Below are 19,050 nucleotides of genomic sequence, written 5' to 3'. Positions count from 1 at the left end.
TAACGGACCTACATTTGTTTTCACCAATCTATTTTTTCTTCAAAAAAAAAGTCAGTTTTATGTTCCCTGCCAGCTCTCTCTCTTGTACTCTGTATCCCTTCTTAATAAATCCCTTTGCTGAATTCTAAACTATTCCCAATCCTCAGGTCTGTTGTTTTTATGGCCAATATATATGCCTCTTCCTTGGATCTAATGACGGTATTGATCTAATTTCCCTTATAAGCCATGGTATGGCCACCTTTCCCAGTTTGTGTGCTAGACAGGAATGAACAATTGTTGCGCTCTTTGAATGTTTGCCATTACTTAATGGGATGACGGTGAATAGGTAATGTTCTCCAATCCATCACAGCCAACTCATGTTTCATACTGTCGTAGTTCACTTTATTTAGATTCAGGGCACTGGTCTCAGAATCAACTACGCTACTCTCCATCTTGATGAAGAATTCTGTGTGATGATACTGTGCCTTTAAGAATAGTGTTTTAGTCATGTTTTTGGATAGGATATTTCTAGCAGTCCTTTCCATTTTATTGGTGTTTTGTCTACAACCGGCATCCTCAATTGTTACTGCAGCAGTATAATTGCTAGAATGTAAAACAATCTGGACGAATGCTGTTCTGTTGTTCCCCTGGGATCTTGCAAAGTGGGGTTTGATTGACAAGTATGGTCATGTGATGGGGTAAAGCTAGGCTTACACAGAATATTCAAGCTTAGATGTTGCTTTGAATCAAGAGAAAACAACATCTCTCTTTTCCCCTCTCTGAAGTCTGGTGACTAGGGAGCTCACAATACCAGGTTAAAGTCCAACAGGTTTATTTGGACTTTAACCTGGTGTTGAGACTTCTTACTGTATTCACCCTAGTCCAATGCCGGCATCTCCACATCATATCTAGGGAGCTGCCAGAGACTAGGTTTACACCTCTGAAATTTTGTTGTTGAGGATATATCCTTTGAATACAGAGATTGGATCTCTGTCCAGAAGTCAAGCGTCTGGAAATCTAGCATCACAAGCATCTTTGGTTCCTGTGCTAACTGGTTCAACAAAAGGGATTTATGTCTGTGGGATATTGCTTTAAATTGGAACAATGGAGATAGCTAGTTGTTAAGAATTATACTTTGTCATGTTTAAGTATTTTAATTGATAAAGTTATTCTAATTCTTTGTTATATTCCACCTGTGTTCTTAAATAAAGTTTGTTTTGATAAAAGCTTCCTAATGGGACATTCGAAACACCTTTTGCTTACGCTAATGCAAGAAGGGTTTGACGTGAGCCAAAAGAAAAAGAGGACATGGCCTAGCAAGCTACTCATTCAAGGGCAAGTAGGGATGGGCAATAAATGCTGTTAAGCAACGTCCACTCTCTCTGAAGTCAATTTCCAATACTGACAGAACATGTTATATTCTGCCTGGTTGCTACAAATCAAGTGACCAACAAATAGATCAACAGTGTTTATTGATATCAGTGTGTGTGTGTGTGTGTATGTGTATATGGGGGGGGGTTATTCTTAAACATGTAATAATCCATAAATGTTGCAAAAGTATGACAATAAATCTATTTCCAACTTAAAAGTCAAAATATACCAATCTCAAATTTTTGGTCAATGCTTCATCTCATTTTGCATATAGTTTTTAATTGCATGAATGTGCATAAAGCTGTGGAAGTTAAATGCAGGTATGGCATTTACTAACAAGCTTCAAAAAACAATGGAATCTATTCATGAGCAAAAAGCAAGATTCATACTGAATATATATAATTCAGAAGGTAGAGATCATCTATCTTCTTAACCCAATTTTATTCAGATTTATTTTCCATTCACTACTTTTCAACCGAGCAGTTCCTAACTATGAGCATTGAAAGGATAAAGCCTTTTTGAAAATCAATTCTCTTTTGTTCCAAATATCTAAATGATTTTTTGTTAAGCGAGAGAGAAAAGAGAGAAGGAACGTCACACAATGGGGAGGCAGTAGTGTAGTGGTATCATCTCTCAATTACTTATCCAGAAGCCCAGGACGAGGCTCTGGGGACCTGGGTTCAAATCCCACCATGGCAGATGGTGGGATTTGAAATCAATAAAAGTATGGAATTAATGACCATAAAACCATTTTCAATTGTCACAAAAACCCATTTGGTTCACTGATGTCCTTCAGTGAGGGATCGCTGCAGTTGTTACCTGGTCTGGCCTACACTTAACTCTAGATCTACAGCAATGCGATTGATACTAAAAGGTCCTCTGAAAATGGCCTAGCAAGCTAAGTGAAGGCTTTGAATGAAGAATCCTGTCCAAAACATTAACTTTTCCTTCAGGGGCAAGAATGGCTACAATTATATTTCCCTACCGATCTTCATTGGTTATGTAGGCTGAGCTCTTACATTGAAGACAATTTTCCAGCTGCATTCAGCAAGATGTTTGCACATTTTTACTTTATAGACTGCCAAAATGTGACCAAAAAAAAAAAGAGGATGCTTGCCCAGGTATAACTAATCTATTCTAAACTGCCCCATTAGTCTACTCTCAAAGTGACAGAAGGAGCCATGAATAGCACCATCAAGAGGCAACTGCGCAAAAATACTGAATGAGTTTCTCCATGATCACCCAGCTCTAGACCATCTTAGTCCAAATATGGACATACCACCCAAATTCCAGATGCAGAGGAGACATCAAGACAACATTTAACCAAATGTGGTACAGAAGTGCCCCGAATTCAAGTTAACAAGGATCAGGATGTCTGGCTGGATTAATTCATAACTGCTAATCATCTCAGTCCAAGACATCACAGCAGGAGTTCCTTATGGCAGTATCCTAGGTTCAACTATCATCTGCTACTTCAATGAGCATCCCTCCAAAGTCAAGAGGGGGGCCATTTGTTGCCAACTGCACCAGTGTGCCTGCTTAATTTGTAATTCTTCAAATAACAAAACGTCAAGGAACATTTGCACCACAAAACGTGTTGGGCAATGGCAATCTTACAGCACTTTGCCATTGAATGCGATCGGGAAATGGATTTCTCATTGACAAGTCTCTCAACAACTTCCTTGGGTCATCACTGATCAGAACCGAGTATGTCAGCCGATAAATGACCTGACTAACACAGCAGGTCAGAGATTTGATTAGGCATTCTGTAGTCAATGGCTCACCAGATTCCTCAGAATCTCTCTACTACCGACAAGGCATGCAAGGAGTTTATTTACCAATGTCACAAGTAGGCTTATATTAACACTGTAATGAAGTTACTCTGAAAATCCCCTAACCACCACACTCCAGCACCTGTTTGGGTACATGGGGGGAGAATTTAGCATGGCCAATGCACCTAACCAGCACCTCTTTTGGACATTGGAAGGAAACTGGAGCCTCCAGAGGAAACCCACGCAGACACGGGGAGAATGTGCAGACTCCACATGGACAGTGACCCAAACCAGGAATTGAACTTGGGCCCTGGCACTAAGGCAGCAGTGCTACCCACTGTGCCACCCATACTGTGACAGAATAACTTGCATTTGCCTGCATGAGTGCAGCTGTAATAAAACTTGAGCTCAATGCTATCCAAAAGCAGTCTACTCAATGGACACTTCATCTACTGGCATACATAGTTAGTCCCTTCACCATAACGCATATTATCTAGAGGATGTGCAGCGGAAACTTGCCACAACATATTTGCCATCTCCAAAGTCCACAACTTCAACCATCTAGAAGGATATGGACAGGAACATGGGAACATCACTTTCAAGTCACCAACAGTCCTGTCTTGAACATAGATTGATGCTACTGGGCTAAAGTAGACTGCTCAGCATTGTGGTGGGTTCACCTTTACCTCACCTGACTGCAGCAAGTCAAGGCGGCCCACCACCTTCAAGAGCAACTAACAATGTGCAATGAATGTCAGCCTTGCCAGTTATGTTCACATTATGGGAATGCTTAGAAAGGATTGCTTTGGTATAATGTATGTAGAATGCTCCACAAAAACTTGGGATAATGAAATTGAACATAATTTAGAAAACCCATTTTAGAACCATGCAATTTTAAAGAAAATTTGCTTGTGACCAATCAACTTGCATCCTTTTCATACCTGCTAGATAAGAAAAATTTCAAAATAATAATAAAAATAATTCACTTCTGATGTGATTAAGAATTATTTCAACAAACAACAAGTTACAAAGTAGTAATTATCTGGATGCATTTACACAGAAGATACCGTATTGAAACCATCAGGGAACTTCCACAATATCTTTCAAACTATTTAATATGATGCAACAAGTCCTAACCAATATTACCTGAAATAAACACACTTTGAATAGTTTTAAAGAAATATTCTTAAAAGTTTCCCCATTTACCTTCTTTCTTCTTCTTCTCTCTCTCCTCCTCCTCCCCCCCCCCCCCCCCCCAACCGAGTTGCTGCTGTGAGCTGCCCACTTTCTACCACGTGTGTTACATGGCCATCACACTGGCAGGTGTCACTTTTTGCTTTGCAAAATTTTCATGCTGACAGTTCAAAATGTCACAATACCTTTCACTACGGATCTCAATAGTTTTAAAGAAACATTCTCAAAAGTACATTCATGATTCCTCCGATGCCACAAGTCATATCAACAATTTCCATTTCTTTGGCCTAAGTGCCTCCTCCTCTTCATTATGGAAGCCCAATACCTCTACACCTCCAGCCCCCACCAGAACGGTTTGAAGGCTCTCCTCTTCTGCTCTGAATGGAGGCCCGAACAATCCCTGTCCACCACCCTTCTCCTCCGCCTGGCTAAACCAGTTTTTTCACTCAATTTTAATTTATCCTTTTAAACTTGTCTCACTTCTTGTAAATAAAAAGTGCCCAGTTATGCCTGTCTTCTTATTGGTTATGTGGAACACTCCTTGTTTCAGTCCCTCTCCCGTAACTCAATTTTCCCATTATATCAATGCCTGTATTGGTGCCATACTCTCATCTGGAAAAATCAAATCTTCTCATTTCCACCCCTCTCACCTTCCCTTCCTTGACCTCTGTCACGATTTCTGGTGATAGATCGGCTAACAATATTCATTACAAGCCCACCAACTCCCACAGCTACCTCGACTACAGGTCCTCACACCCTGCCCCCTGCAAGGATACCATCCCATTCTCCTAGTTTCTCAGCTCAGTTGCTGTTCTGATGATGCAACCTTTGAAAATAGCGCTCCTGACATGTTCCGAGTTCTTCCAGCATCCGCAGTATTTCACTTATTTGAAAAAGGCTCCCCATTTAGCCTATTTTTTTTTCCCCCAATGCATTACTGTTGTGAGTTGCCTGTTCTTCCATGTGTACAACATGGCCAAACTGACAGATGTCACTTTCTGCTTTGCAAGATCATCATCATGCAGGACAATTACTTTCAGCTCAAGGCACTTCAGTACAATACTTTCCACTACTGATCTAAAAGTTTAACAACTGTAAGATTAATTTACTGTTCCAAAAATATTCACACAGCACAAATGTCACTTGTCACACTATCAAGAAAAAGGAAAGAAATTTAACCATTTCAGTCATGAAAAAAATATTTAACTCCCACCTCACCCTCTTTCTGCAATAAAGCTAAAGATTGCTGTTGTACAAGTTGAGTTTCTGCACAGTGCAAAAATGCAGCCCCGACATGTCTCCACGAGGAAGGAAAGAAGAAGAAAAATAAGTAATTATTGGTCTATGTTGCATTCCTGGCAGCCAGCTCAACACAAACAATAAATGGATTAGGCACTGCCTTCTTGCCTGTAGAGCAAGATGATCCAAGAACATTGATGCAAATGATAACAGGTATGAATAAGGAGGGGAGAAGGAGAATACAATGCACAAAGGATCCCCAAATTTAAGTGAACAGAACAGATACAGATATTAAACTACATACCAAAATGGAATGATGCCAATTTATTTTTTAAAGAACTAAAAGCTCCATAAGCCAGTACATATTTTGGTGATTATCACAAGACTATGCCCCTTTATTTTTTAAAATATTAAATTTTTTAAAAACTGACTGGAACTTTTGAACTGAGACAGAGCAAACTACTTCAAAATGCAAGGCCACATTCGAACAATGAAAAAACAAAATCACCCTCGGGGGACTATGAAGACAGGCAGGTCAAATTTTCCCGAATATTGACAAAGGCTGATGGTGGATGGAGAGGATAGCTTTCTCTGCCATAATCACAAAAATTAAATGGCAAGCAGTAGGTCCCACAATGTCATGATGGTGGGACAGATTCTGATTTAGCCCAGCATGTGATCAACTTTGAAGATTGCAGTGTCATTTTTAAAGCACCACCGCCCAACCACCCGGAGCAGAAAATCTCAGCCAATGACTACATCAAACCTGTCACTGTGCAAGGAAGAAACAATACTGAAACAATGGCTGCACAGCCTGACACACCCAGAACCTCTTGGATGAAGTATTTCAAGGCAATGGTGTCCAGCCACATGAGAGAGTTTAAGAGTGACACAGGCAGTATCAAGAAAAAGTCTTCAACAGAGGAGTCAGGCTGAAGGCTGCTTTCTCTTCTAGAATAGCTCTGTCTCCCAAATTGAGAGGCTAACTTTGCTAGAAACAGAGATCTTGTAATAACTGCAACATCTCCAACCACACCCAAGAAACCAGCGAACTTAAATTGGTTGTAGCATTTAATATCTTCGCCTCAAGGGAAAAAAAGGGTGTTTAACCATAAATTATTTTACTTCTTAAAATTGGACTCCAATACCCTTTATTTCTGATATGGATGTGCACCTGTACATCAGCCCGAGGGCCAAATGCTTAACCTCACATTTTTATTTTGCAGGTTTTAAGGGTTAATAATCTTGTTCACTCTTTAATTCAAGAAAAACTCATTTGAATGGCTTCTTATTACTCGCAGCTTGAATTGTTAAATATATTCCTGAGCAGATTGAATAGAGTGGAGCCAGTTCACCCCTTCACACCTGGTGGCAGCAATATAGCCTAGGAACATCCAAGATTCAATACTAACTTAGCTTCAACCATGGAAGCGATGTTCAACTAGACTAGATGGTGTGAACTTTGGCCAAGTACAAGATTCAGTTTGGTCATGAAATTCCCTAGAGTCAAACAGTTTGCTGACACTCATATGGAGATTACCCAATTTGGGGAACGTACCAAAGGTCAGCTAATTTCATGGGATGATAGACCATTATAAATTAGAGTGGCTGAATTCAATGCCAAATCAAGTTTTTAAAAAACAAAGCGAGCAAAAGAAAATGGGATTCAAGAAAGAGAAATAAAAGGGAATGTTAAAAAAAAAAACATTTTAGAATCTCCAACAATCACCAGGTGAGACTTCATAAACTTGTTTGGATGTACATTTATTAAAAGGGCACCGGACAAGACTTCTGGAGTATATTTAGTTATCAATTACACAAATGTAACAACTTCTTAGCATTCAATGCACGTCAAAGGCAGACAGAAAGAGATGCCATTTTTGTAAAGGCAAAGGCAGTGACAATTTTTCGATTTCTGCATTTATACTATCAGTCTCATGATTTTGACAACATATCACCAATATATTTTATGCATCAGTATTCACAAAGGAGAAGGATGTGGTGGATGGTGAGTGTAGAGGATGTTGACATTCTAGGACATGATAAAAAGGGAGGTGGTTTCGAAAAACATTAAGGTGGACAAGTCCCCAGGACCAGATAGGGTCTATCCCAGAATACTGAGAGAGGCGAGGGAAGAAATTGCTGAGGCCTTGGCCAAAATCTTTGTATCCTCTTTAGCCATGGGCGAGGTACCAGAGGATTGAGTAGCAGCTAATATTGTTCCTCTGTTTAAGAAGGGCAGAAGAGACAATCTGGGAAATGACAGACCTGTGAGCCTTACATCACTGGTGGGGAAATTATTGGGGAAGATTCTTATGGATGGGATATACTCACACCTGGAAGAGAATAGGCTTATTAGCAATAGGCAGCATGGTTTTGTAAAGGGGTGGGCATGTCTCAAACTTGATTGAGTTCTTTGAGGAAGTGACAAAAAAAAATGACTAGGGCAGGTCAGTGGATGCCTTCAATAAAAGGTTCCTCATGGCAGGCTGTGTACAACTCTGGTTGCTACACTATCGGAAGGATGATGATGCATTGGAAAGGGTGCAGGAGAGATTTGCCTGGTTTGGAGGATATAGATGAAGAAGAAACGTTGAACAAACTTGGATTGTTTTAATTGGAGCGGAGGAGGATGAGGGGGGAACTTGATTAAGGTTTACAAAGATTATGACAGGCTTGGATAGAGTCTTTTTCCCCAGGGTCGAAGGGTCAATTACTCGGGGGCATAGGTTGAAAATGAGGGGAGTTTAAAAGAGATGCAAGGGGCAAGTTTTTCCACACAGAGGGTGCTGAATGCCTGGAACACGCTGCCCAGGGAGGTGGTGGTGGAGGAAGCAGATTCTATAACAACATTCAAGAGGCATCTGGATAGATACATAAATAGGCAGGGTATAGGAGGGATACGGACCACATAGAGGCATGAAGATATTGAATTAGAGACATCTGTGTTGGCACAGACTTGGTGGGCTGAAGGGCCTGTTCCTGTGCTATACTGTTCTTTGTTCCAAATGCAATTCAAGCTGAGCATGAATTGGCAGTTACCGACAGATAACACCAATGACTGGAACAAGTGAGCCTTCCGAGATTTTCTTTCACGCTGGAGCATGATGATCAAAACAACAAATACTAACCAGATCAGTTGCAACAAGACTGAATTCAAAACCATCAAGAAACAAGCAAGAAAAAAAAAATCCAACAATGTAGTTAAGTACAAGAGCAGATTTAAATGCTCCAGATTTACTAAATCTAGTGAAACAGCTTTTCTCATTCGGAGGATGATTGAAATCACAAACAATTGATAAAAATAAATCAATCCTGTTCAACTCAATGGTCTCTATCAAAATGGCATAGCAGAAATGGACTTCTGGCAGGGAATATCCAGCAGCTAACATTTTGTACAACTTTAATCTGCACAATGATTAAATCCATTGAAAGTTGCAGTTTGGTGTTAAAAGTTCCACTTGAATGATTGTGCGTAAAAAAAAATCATTAAGTAATTAAAATAATAGGCGCCAGATATCTTGGACATAATTCATATCCCTGTTAAGGTGCATCCAAATTTTTTTTTTTTTTAAAAAGGTGCTTTATGTTGGCCTACAATTGTCCAGTAGATCTGTACTTTTGTTATCAAAATTTCTATATACTACGTAGAATATCTCAGTCACTTGAAATACTAGTTTCAAAAATTGCCCATCATTCAATAGTGGCTTTTATTCACACCATTCCTTAGTTTGCCACCAACTCAACTCCTGTCCCGAGCAAATGTACGAGGTCGAACCACACTGTTTGCAACGTTGATGACTAAGGGATGAGTTTCTAACCACGTATCTGCAGCATCATTTAGACTGTCAATTTCCAGCTCTGCATCATGGCCTTTTTCTGGCCCTGCCTCAGTGAATCTGGTACTCATAACCTCATCCATGCTAGTCTCCCAAATTCTACCTTCCCTAAACTGGAAGTCATCCGAAACTCTAATGTCAATGTCCTAACTGGCATTAAATTTCCACCTAACTCGTTTCCACTTGAGATGATCAATGACTTCAAAAAGGAAATTGGATGGGCACTTAATGGAAATTAACATGCAGGGCAATGGAGCTGGCTAGACTGCAATGGACTGAGTGGACTCCTTCTGTGCTGGAATCACCACATCCATCACCCCTTAGCTATATTTGCTGACCTACACAAGTTTCCCATTAAGCAACACCTTAATTTTAAAATTTTCATCCTTATTTTCAAACTCTCTATGTCCTGGTCTCTTGCTATCCATGTAATATTCTCCTGTTGCAACTTGGAGTGATGTGCCCTCATCTAATTCTGACTGCCTAAACATCTCCAACTTAATTTGCTTCACTATTGGTGGCAGTGCCTTACGCTGCGTAGGCCCCAACATCTGGAATTCCCTCCATAAGCATTTCATTCCTCCTTACTTATTTAACCAAAGTTTTGGTCATCTTCCTTAATATACCATTATGTAGTTTGACATCAGGTTTTGATAATAATCCACCTGCAAAGTGACTTGGGAAGCTTTGTTAAAAGTGCTATATGAATAAAAGTCAACAGCTCAAAAATTCCTGTATAAATGAAACACTGATCCTTCGATCAGAACATATGGAATCACTTTGTGAACTGGAAACAGAAGGTAGTCAAGATGGAGGTAAGGAATTTATTTTCTCAGAGGATCATTCATCTTTGGATTGCTCTTCTACGTTGAATACATTTGAGACTGGAATTATACTTCAAGGCAGTAAAGGGTTGGAAGGCAAGGGAGCAGAGATAGGGCCATAAACAGATCAGCCATGATCTTATTGAATGGGAGCGCAGACTTGATGATTGAATGGCGTACTCCTATTTATGGTGTTATGACAAAACAGAAATACTTAACTGCAATACTGTTTGGTTTTCTATAAATTATCAACTACTTATTTTTACATGTCCCTTGGGATATCTGGCCCACCAGTTCCTGAACAGCCTACTTTAAAAACTCTGTTGAACATCCGCCATGTTGTTCATTGGGAGATATTTACTCTATTGCAAAAGAAGTTTGTGATATTATCCCCCACAGCCCCATCTTTATTATATGAAATAAAATTCATGCCAGATAGATCATTGCACAATGTTTATGAACATAGAAAATCTCATGAGTCACTTTGCTGGGTGACGTGTACCCTTTATGTCAACCTTTGCTGCTACACCTACTCAATTCCAAGTAAAAACATTTAGCATTGGGATGAAGAGTATACATTTAGATAGATGACGACCACAGTCAAAACGATTTTGTTACAAACTCATTCTGACCAAAATACAGAAATTTATCTTGATGGAACAGAGGTCCAGTAGAAAACAGATTGGAAGTTTTAACAACGCTGGTTGCAAACAATAAGCTTTCTTCAAGGTATATAATAGTGAAGAATTTCAGAGGTCAAGTATTAAAAGAAAATATCAAATCAATTTCGATCTTTAACCAAATTCCCCTGCAGGAGACAGAAATTTCAGTGCAATATTTCAAACGTGTAGGTACCCAGAGAAGGTTGCAATGAGATTCTACTCTTTTTTTTCCTGGGTTTCTGAGTACGGAAACCATTTCACTCAAAAAAATTAAGACGTAGACCAAGCGATCTCGCTCAGCAGGTACGAACTCACGGTGACGACGTTACCGTTTAATTGTAGACTAGATAAAAGTTAGCAATATAAATAAGAAATTATAATTGCAAAATAAATCATTGTATTTCGCTCAAAGTAACGTCAACCGTTAACTGACACAATGCTATTTTTTTTAATCCAAACTGTAAGTAAAGTCAAAACCGTTTGTGAGTGCAGATGTGCACAATCCTACTCATTTGCGCGAAAAATAGAAACAAAGATAATCATGTCAAACTGAAGCTTTCCACATCCCTGAACAGGGGCGGGCAGGTGTGAGGGTGTCTCGGAGGACTCGCTAGAGTTAATAGCAATTTTCTTTAACTCGTTACCTTCTTCATTACTCCTCTCCTGGCAGGCTGCGGTGATGGGGCTGGGGCAGAGGCTGCGGATTCGTGTCGGCACACAATCTTTACAGAACGTATGGAGACATGGCAGCAATCTGGGCTCGCGATTTGTAAACTCCGATTTGCAAACCAGGCAGATCTTGAGCAGATTGTAGTCGTCCTTTGTAGAGTTACTCTTCCATTCGTTCTCGGCTTCATTGCTGATCACACTGTCCGCACCACTTTGGTCCATATTCCCCCCCCCGCTCCTTGCCAAGCAAACGTTTGACCCTTTTCACCACCCCCTACGCGCAGTTGGAGGATCCCTAGATGGCAGTGATGTGAAGTGTTGCTCTTTTAAATTACATCATTCCCCGAGAGAAAAGGAAAACGAGTCAAACCGTGAAAAAGGCGAAGTATGCGGGTTGTTAAGCTTCACACTGAAGCTCATTCTGTCACTGCGTTTTCAAGGTCTTAATAAAATCGACTTCTAACGTCATGTCAGCTCCTGGGACTGGTTGAATGTGAATGACGTACTCGATCGGTAATAGGCAAATGAACTGCAGCTCAGTAAATAGCAATTAAAGCACACAAGTGTTATCAGGCTTTTAAGGTCCGCAGATAAAAGCTGTGACATTCGAAATGAAGCGATCAATAAATAGTGTCAAAAATAAAGAAGCGCAATTCTTTATTTAAAATTGGACCCCTGGACTGTTGTAAATAAAAGTTTGTTGGACAAATATTTATTTGTTTGTTTTGTGATTGGGAAATGGAAAATTCATTTTCTACAGTTTTGTTTGTCAAGTGATTTTTTTTTGTGATAAGCAGGATTTCTTTGGAGGTGAAGGGATCAAGGTGTGGTCGCCACAACAATGCCAGGCAATCATAGAATCCCTACGGTGCAGAAGCAATGACCAACTCCAACAAGAGAGGATCTAACCATCACCTCCTGACATTCAATGGCATCATCATTGATGAATTTGCCACTATCAACATCCTGGGGGCTTAAACATTGAACATAAACTGAACTGGACCAACCATACAAATACTGTGGCTGCAAGAACAAATCAGAAGCTGGGAATTATGTGGCAAGTAACTCATATCCTGACCCCACAAAGCTTGTCAACCATCTAGTAAGCACAAGTTTGGAATGTGATCAAATCCTCTCCACTTTCCTGATGAGCACAACTCCAATAATACTCAAGAAGAGCGAAGAGGGAGCATGAAAAAACACTGGCAGGTAAAATAAAGGAAAATCCAAAGGTGTTTTATTAAAGTATAAGAGCTAGAAATTGGCAATATATTAGGCAGGAGGATGACTTGGGAAAGAGTAGGGCCTATTAGGGACCAATGTGGTAATTTGAAGATGTAGGTGAGGTTTTGAAGGAGTACTTTGCATCTGTGTTCACCGTGGAGGATGATGTAGGTATAAAGATTGGGAAGGGGCATTGTGATTTACTTGAACATCTTAACATTGAAAGGGAGGAGGTATTCATCATTTTACTGAGCTAAAAGTGGATAAATCCCCAGGCCCAGATGAGATGTATCCCAGGCTGATGTGAGAGGCAAGAGATTGCAGCTGCTCTGATGCTCTGGATATTCAAATCTTCCCTGGCCACAGGAGAGGTGCCAGAGCACAGCTAATGTGGTACCACTATTCAAGAAGAGAAGTAGGGAAAAACCAGGAAATTATAGGCCAGTGAGTCTAACCTCAGTGGTAGGGAAACTATTGGAAAAAAATTTGAGGGACAGAATTAATTTCCACTTGGAGAAGCAAGGGAGATCATGTCTTACAAATTTGATTGAATTTTTCAAGGACTGGACTGAGTGCGTCGATGAGGGTAGTGCAGTTGATGTAGTCTACATGGACTTTATTAAGGCTTTTGTCAAGGTCCCACATGGGAGGCTGATGAAGAAGTTAAGAACTAATGGGAATCCAGGATAATTTGGCAAACTGGATCCAGAATTGGCTTAGCGGCAGAGGGTGTTGGTTAAATGTTGTTTTTTTGACAGGAATCCTGTCATAAAAACAAGCCTGCTGGGATCAGTGCTGAGTCCCTTGTTTGCTGTGTACAGTAATGATCCAGAAAGGAATTTGGAGTAAATTCACAGATTACAAAAATAGGTGGTGTGGTAAATAGTGAGGAGCAAAGCCTTAGATTATAGAATTATATAGATAGATAGGCTGGTTAGATGGGCAGAACAGTAGCAAATGAAATTTAACCCTGAAAAGTATGAGGTCATGCATTTTAGGAGGACTAACTAAGCAAGGGAAAATACAATGAATGGTCAGTCCCTAGGAAGTACAGAGGATCAGAGGAACCTTGGTGTGCATGTCCACAGATCTCTGAAGACAGCAGGACAGGTAGATAAGGTGGTTAAGAAGGCATTTGGGATGCTTGCCTTTATTAACATTGAATATAAGAGGAGGGAGGTTATGATGGAGCTGTATAAAACACTGCTTAGGCCACAGCTGGAATACTATGTGCAGTTCTGGTCACCACACTATAGGAAGGAAGTGATTGCACTAGAGAAGGTGCAGAGGAGATTCACCAGGGTGTTGCCTGGGCTGGAGCGTTTCAGCTATCAAGAGAGACTGTTTAGGTTGGGGTTGTTTTCCTTGGAGCAGAGAAGGCTGAGGGGGTCCTGATTGAGGTATATAAAATTATGAGGACTCTAGCCACAGCAGTCTGTGGCAAGGAGTTCCAAAGACTCACAACTCTGAGAGAAGAAATTCTTCTTCATCTGAGTTTTCAATTGGCACCCCTTTATTCTGAGATTATCCCTTCTGGTCCTAGACTAACCCATAAGGGGAAACATCCTCTCAGCATTGAAAAGGACAAGAAAAAAAGAGTTCCACAGAGAACCAACTAGAAAAAGACTTAATCTCAGAGGGACATAGATACAGGCATCTAAAAACAGTTACTGGTCTGCTGTAAAGAAAATAGGCAGCTAAAAGTGCCACACCTGCAGAATAGAAGTAAGGAAATTTCTTTCCTCTTTGTAAACTCTGATTCCACCCACTAAGCTCACCATTTAAAGCAAACTCTGGCAAATCGACAGTGAAAGCCTTTGCAGCTGCAGAAACAACTCTTCAATCTCAGGACCTTCATTTCAGAAAATGCACCACTTCAACTTCAAAATATATGGGTGCCAATTTTCAGCCTACCTTAGCCATCAGCCAGAATCATGATGCAGGCACAAAATACGGCAAGAATCGGGAAACACAATTCTCATCGGTGTTTTCCATTTTTCCAGTCTCTCACCGGTGACATAACGGAAATCCCGCCACAGAATGTCAGGAACCTCATTTAAATACATTAGCACCTTATTAGCAAGTCTCCCCACCAGAAATTCCCTCCTCAATGAATATTTTTTTAATAAGCTGATCTCTTTCAGGCATCCTCTTCAGTCTAGTCGGACCTGGGTTCGATTCCCAGCTTGGGTCACTGTCTGGGTGGAGTCTGCACGTTCTCCTCATGTCTGCGCGGGTTTCCTCCGGGTGCTCGAGTTTCCTCCCACAGTCCGAAAGACGTGCTGGTTAGGTGCATTGGCCATGCTAAATTCTCCCTCAGTGTACCTGAACAGGTGCCGGAATGTGGCGACTAGAGGATTCTCACAGTAACTTCATTGCAGTGTTAATGTAAGCCTACTTGTGACTAATAAATACATTTTAACTTTACCTGAGCTGACTGCTAAGTGATTAGGATCAACTTCCTGCTGATTCCTCCTAGTAAGAAGTTTAACAACACCAGGTTAAAGTCCAACAGGTTTATTTGGTAGCAAAAGATTCCTCCTATGGCCAGCCCTTCTTACTTTGTGGGCTAGATTTTTCAGCCCTTCCCACTGGCAGGATCTTCCAGACCCTCCGAAGAAAATCTTTCTGCGGCGGGTTCCCCAGCAAACAAAACAAATGATCATTCACTTTAGCATGACTGGAAGATTCCTGCTGTAGCCAATGGCAAGCCACCTCCACCATCAGAAAACCTACCATATGGGGGTGGGGCAGGGAAGGGGTGGTGAAAAATCCAGCCAGCATCTCCAGCAATGTAGCTTGCGAGCTGCAGATATTTACTGTAGCAATCTTTCTTCTAAGGGTCAGGCAGGCTCAAAACATTGGCTCTATTCTCTCCCCACAAATGTTGTCAGGCTTGCTGAGATTTTCCAGCATTTTCTGTTTTTGTTTAATCCGCAGCCCACGAGAGCTGAGGGAATGAGGGTACCATCTAAGGATGAAGTTGACTGCAAATTTCAGTCTTCACATGCATCAGGTGTGCCTCGCCTGCCACAAGATATGCCAGTTGCCTCATCAGCTTCCTGACCCTTCCTTGATGAGTCAATTGTGTCAAATTAGTCAGCCTTGCACTGTATGCGTTTGCCACGGATTTGCATCCAATTATTAACCCTTTGAAGGCCATCATGAAACTGCATCCCACTAATTGGATGCAGATGAAAGCCTGACCACCCATGCACAATTCTCTGTGGGGCAGTGGGAAAACACAACCATGCGAAACGTGTTTGGAAACTATGGCATAGACATTGGGACTCATCTGAACAATGCCTGGGACTGTCTCCGGAGTTCGATATGGAGGCCACCAGCAACCCTGGACCTTGGAACACCACAGCAGTGGGTGGGGGAGCATCGGCAGGTGGATCTTCCAGATTCAGTCCTGGAGTACATCCATCTTTCAGTCTCAGAATGTTCCTGGAGATCCATCTTCATTTTCAGGAGGTTCACCTTCTTTCTTCAATAGTGGGTCAGTGATGTTGGACACCTTTTCAACATGGCACCCAGATAGGATGGAGGACTACATGCCACAGAAAATAGTGCACAACCCCCGGGTGCTTAATTAATGACGTCAGATTGGAAGATTTGGTGTGTTTTCCAGCCAGCCTCCTCAACGGGAAACACTCCACATTGCCACCCCACCAAAGGAATTAGTACAAGGATGGGAGAATTGCGCCCTATTTCTCATTCCACAGTAAAAAAAAATGCACACACACATACAAACACAATGTTCACCTGTAACTTTGAGGAATTTCATTAAATATGGCCAGTCTCATTTCAGCTCCACCTATTTGAGGAGGGCCTTATCATCCTTATCCCTGAAGTTTAGGTGCTTTTTATTTACCTTTCCTGATTTCGCAACATAAATGTGGAATGGAGATGCACTGGCATTGTTAATTACTTTTAGCAGGATTTTAAAACATTTTTAACAAAAGTAAACTCTTAAAATTGATGTAAAATAGTTTCCAAACAGACAACTCACTTACCTCCTTTTTTGTAGCGTCATGCCGTAGGCCTGCAGAGTAAGCCATTGACTGTATGGCAAACAAGATTCCTGAATCATCATTGTACTTACTGTGTCATAGACAAATTGATTTTCCAGGATTCTTTGGTGCAAAAGTATAGTTTTAAAAGATCAGTAATGCTTCTGAATGATTTATGCCATTCATCTTATATTGTGCAGTTACAGGAACTTCCAAGCCAATACACTTTACTGATTCATGCTACTCTATAGAAAAAAAATTTAATGTACTATTATACTGAGTCACCATGAAATAGTTCATTTGTGTAATTGCTGTATGCAAATTTGGAAAAATGTAATACAATTATGGTTATCCCTATTAAAATAATAATGTCCACTCCAAGTTTTAAAGATAGGACTTAGTGTCTTTTTAATTACTTATGGAAAATAATAATATTGCCCTTGTCATACAGAGAGGGCAACCTGCAGCTAGAAATGTCCTTCCAATTCTCTGTTAAATTACAACTTTGTATAATCTCACATAATCAAAACAGTCGATCATCAGTTTATGTTTGTTATTGCTGAAATATTGAATAATTGCCCTCATTGTAGCTATTATGCATCAAATTAATGTGATAAAACTGATGAGCAGTTTGCAACGAGTAGAAGCTGAAGATGAAAACAATCAGCAAAACAGGCAACTAATATTTTTTCATCTATAAAGTGCATAGGAAATCTTGAGAAAAAAAATATTGAGCTACTGATCTGGAGCTATGCCCGACGTTGAAAGCACAGATCCAGACAGCTATAACAAACTAATTGTTGTTCATCTTCAAATCATGGCTGGAATTTTACTATCCCACCCACCACAGGAATCGGAGTAAACGAGGGGCGGACCATGAAAAGGTCCATTGACCTCGGGCAGGATTTTACGGTTTCAAGATGAGCGAGGCCGTAAAATCCTGTCCCATATATTTTATTTTCCTATTTGTTAAATTTTATATCAATTGTTAGATAGTTTTAAACTTTGTATTTAACACTACAGTGATAGTGAATGCCTGTTATTGATGATACAGCTTTGTTATGGTCCAGTTAGGAACCAGTAATGTTTTGTTTAAAGCAGACAAAGTGTCAAATCCCAATTACCAATTAGGAGAATAAAGCAATAAGATTCCACAGTTTCAAACAAATAAAATAAAACTTTACTACACAAAGTCAGAAAGGTAAAATAGTCTGTAATATCCATTTTATACTCTAACATTCAGAATTAACATTAATATGAGATAAATATGAATTAACAAGCAAAACATGGTTCCCTTCTCCATCACTTCATTATGGTTTTCAAAGTCTAATTTTTCTGCCAGTGTCTTCAATTAACCTTTGTTAACTGTTCTAAGGCACTAGGAAACAGGTCTTCTCTTGCTGGAAATGCCTGAGCGTTAAAAGTAGCCATGTTAACTTTGCACTAAATACAGCAAAGTAAATGTGAAATCTTAAACTCTGGAAAATTCCAGACTACCCATTTGACAGCCTCTGGGTTTCAATCACACAAGAGCCCAAAATTTGATATGATCCCGATAGAGACTAATGATAACTTTTAAAGAGAGATGAAGATCCCAGATGAGCAACTGAATTACAAATGACAAGATTTCACATTTTAAGACTTTTCTTCTAACAAGCAAACTAAAATCACATAATTCAAACATTATTTAACAGCTAACTAATACATCAAACTACAAAAAGGTACTTTTGCATTAACTAACTAAAGCAACTAACAAGATACATTTTAGAACTTCTTTCACTGTGCTTTGCACTTCTAGCAGATGACTAGCATTAGAAAAATCAATCCCAGGTTACTCACAACTTTCCATCAAATTTATTTCTCTGCCATGTCAGGTCAAATCTTCCAGTGGCCTTTGAAAATTGTTCCAGTCAGGCTGAGTATTTGTCTATTGATGGTGTAGTTTTCATTTATTAGGAAATGACTTGACTGAGGATAAGGTAGCCATTTCCAGTGATTTTGGAAAAACCCATTGAAACTGTGGAAACTGAAGCTGTACAAGAAAACATGGGTTGAATAAAAGAATTCATGACTTGCTGTAACCTTGCTGTGAAAATTACTATTTTGACTAATGATGTGTCCAAAGAATCAGAAACTTAGGCTTTTAATCATAAAAGGATATTGGACCATTGTGTTGAAAGGAAAGAGTTAACGGTAGTTGAAGATTAGGCAAAGCCATCTTAAGTAAAAATGTAAAGCATAAACAAAGTGTGGCAAAGCAA

General features: G+C 40.1%; 1 protein-coding gene across 2 annotated transcripts in view; it reads right to left on the bottom strand.

Annotated features, from left to right (window-relative positions):
- The window catches only part of trim66 (tripartite motif containing 66), a 201,947-nt gene extending 189,967 nt beyond the window's left edge, over positions 1-11,980 (bottom strand). Inside the window, exon 1 of one of the 2 annotated variants that reach the window (XM_078220730.1) lies at positions 11,525-11,980. In XM_078220730.1, the coding sequence (XP_078076856.1) occupies positions 11,525-11,771 (247 nt within the window). In that variant the 5' untranslated portion in view covers positions 11,772-11,980. The remainder of the gene's footprint in view (positions 1-11,524) is intronic. The other variant, XM_078220729.1, reaches the window with a different exon arrangement.
- Between the last annotated feature and the right edge of the window lie 7,070 nt (positions 11,981-19,050).

Source organism: Mustelus asterias, chromosome 9 (genome assembly GCF_964213995.1).
Source record: "Mustelus asterias chromosome 9, sMusAst1.hap1.1, whole genome shotgun sequence".
NCBI lineage: Eukaryota > Metazoa > Chordata > Chondrichthyes > Carcharhiniformes > Triakidae > Mustelus > Mustelus asterias.
Note: the sequence above shows the minus strand (reverse complement) of the source record. Positions and strands in the feature narration are given on the sequence as shown.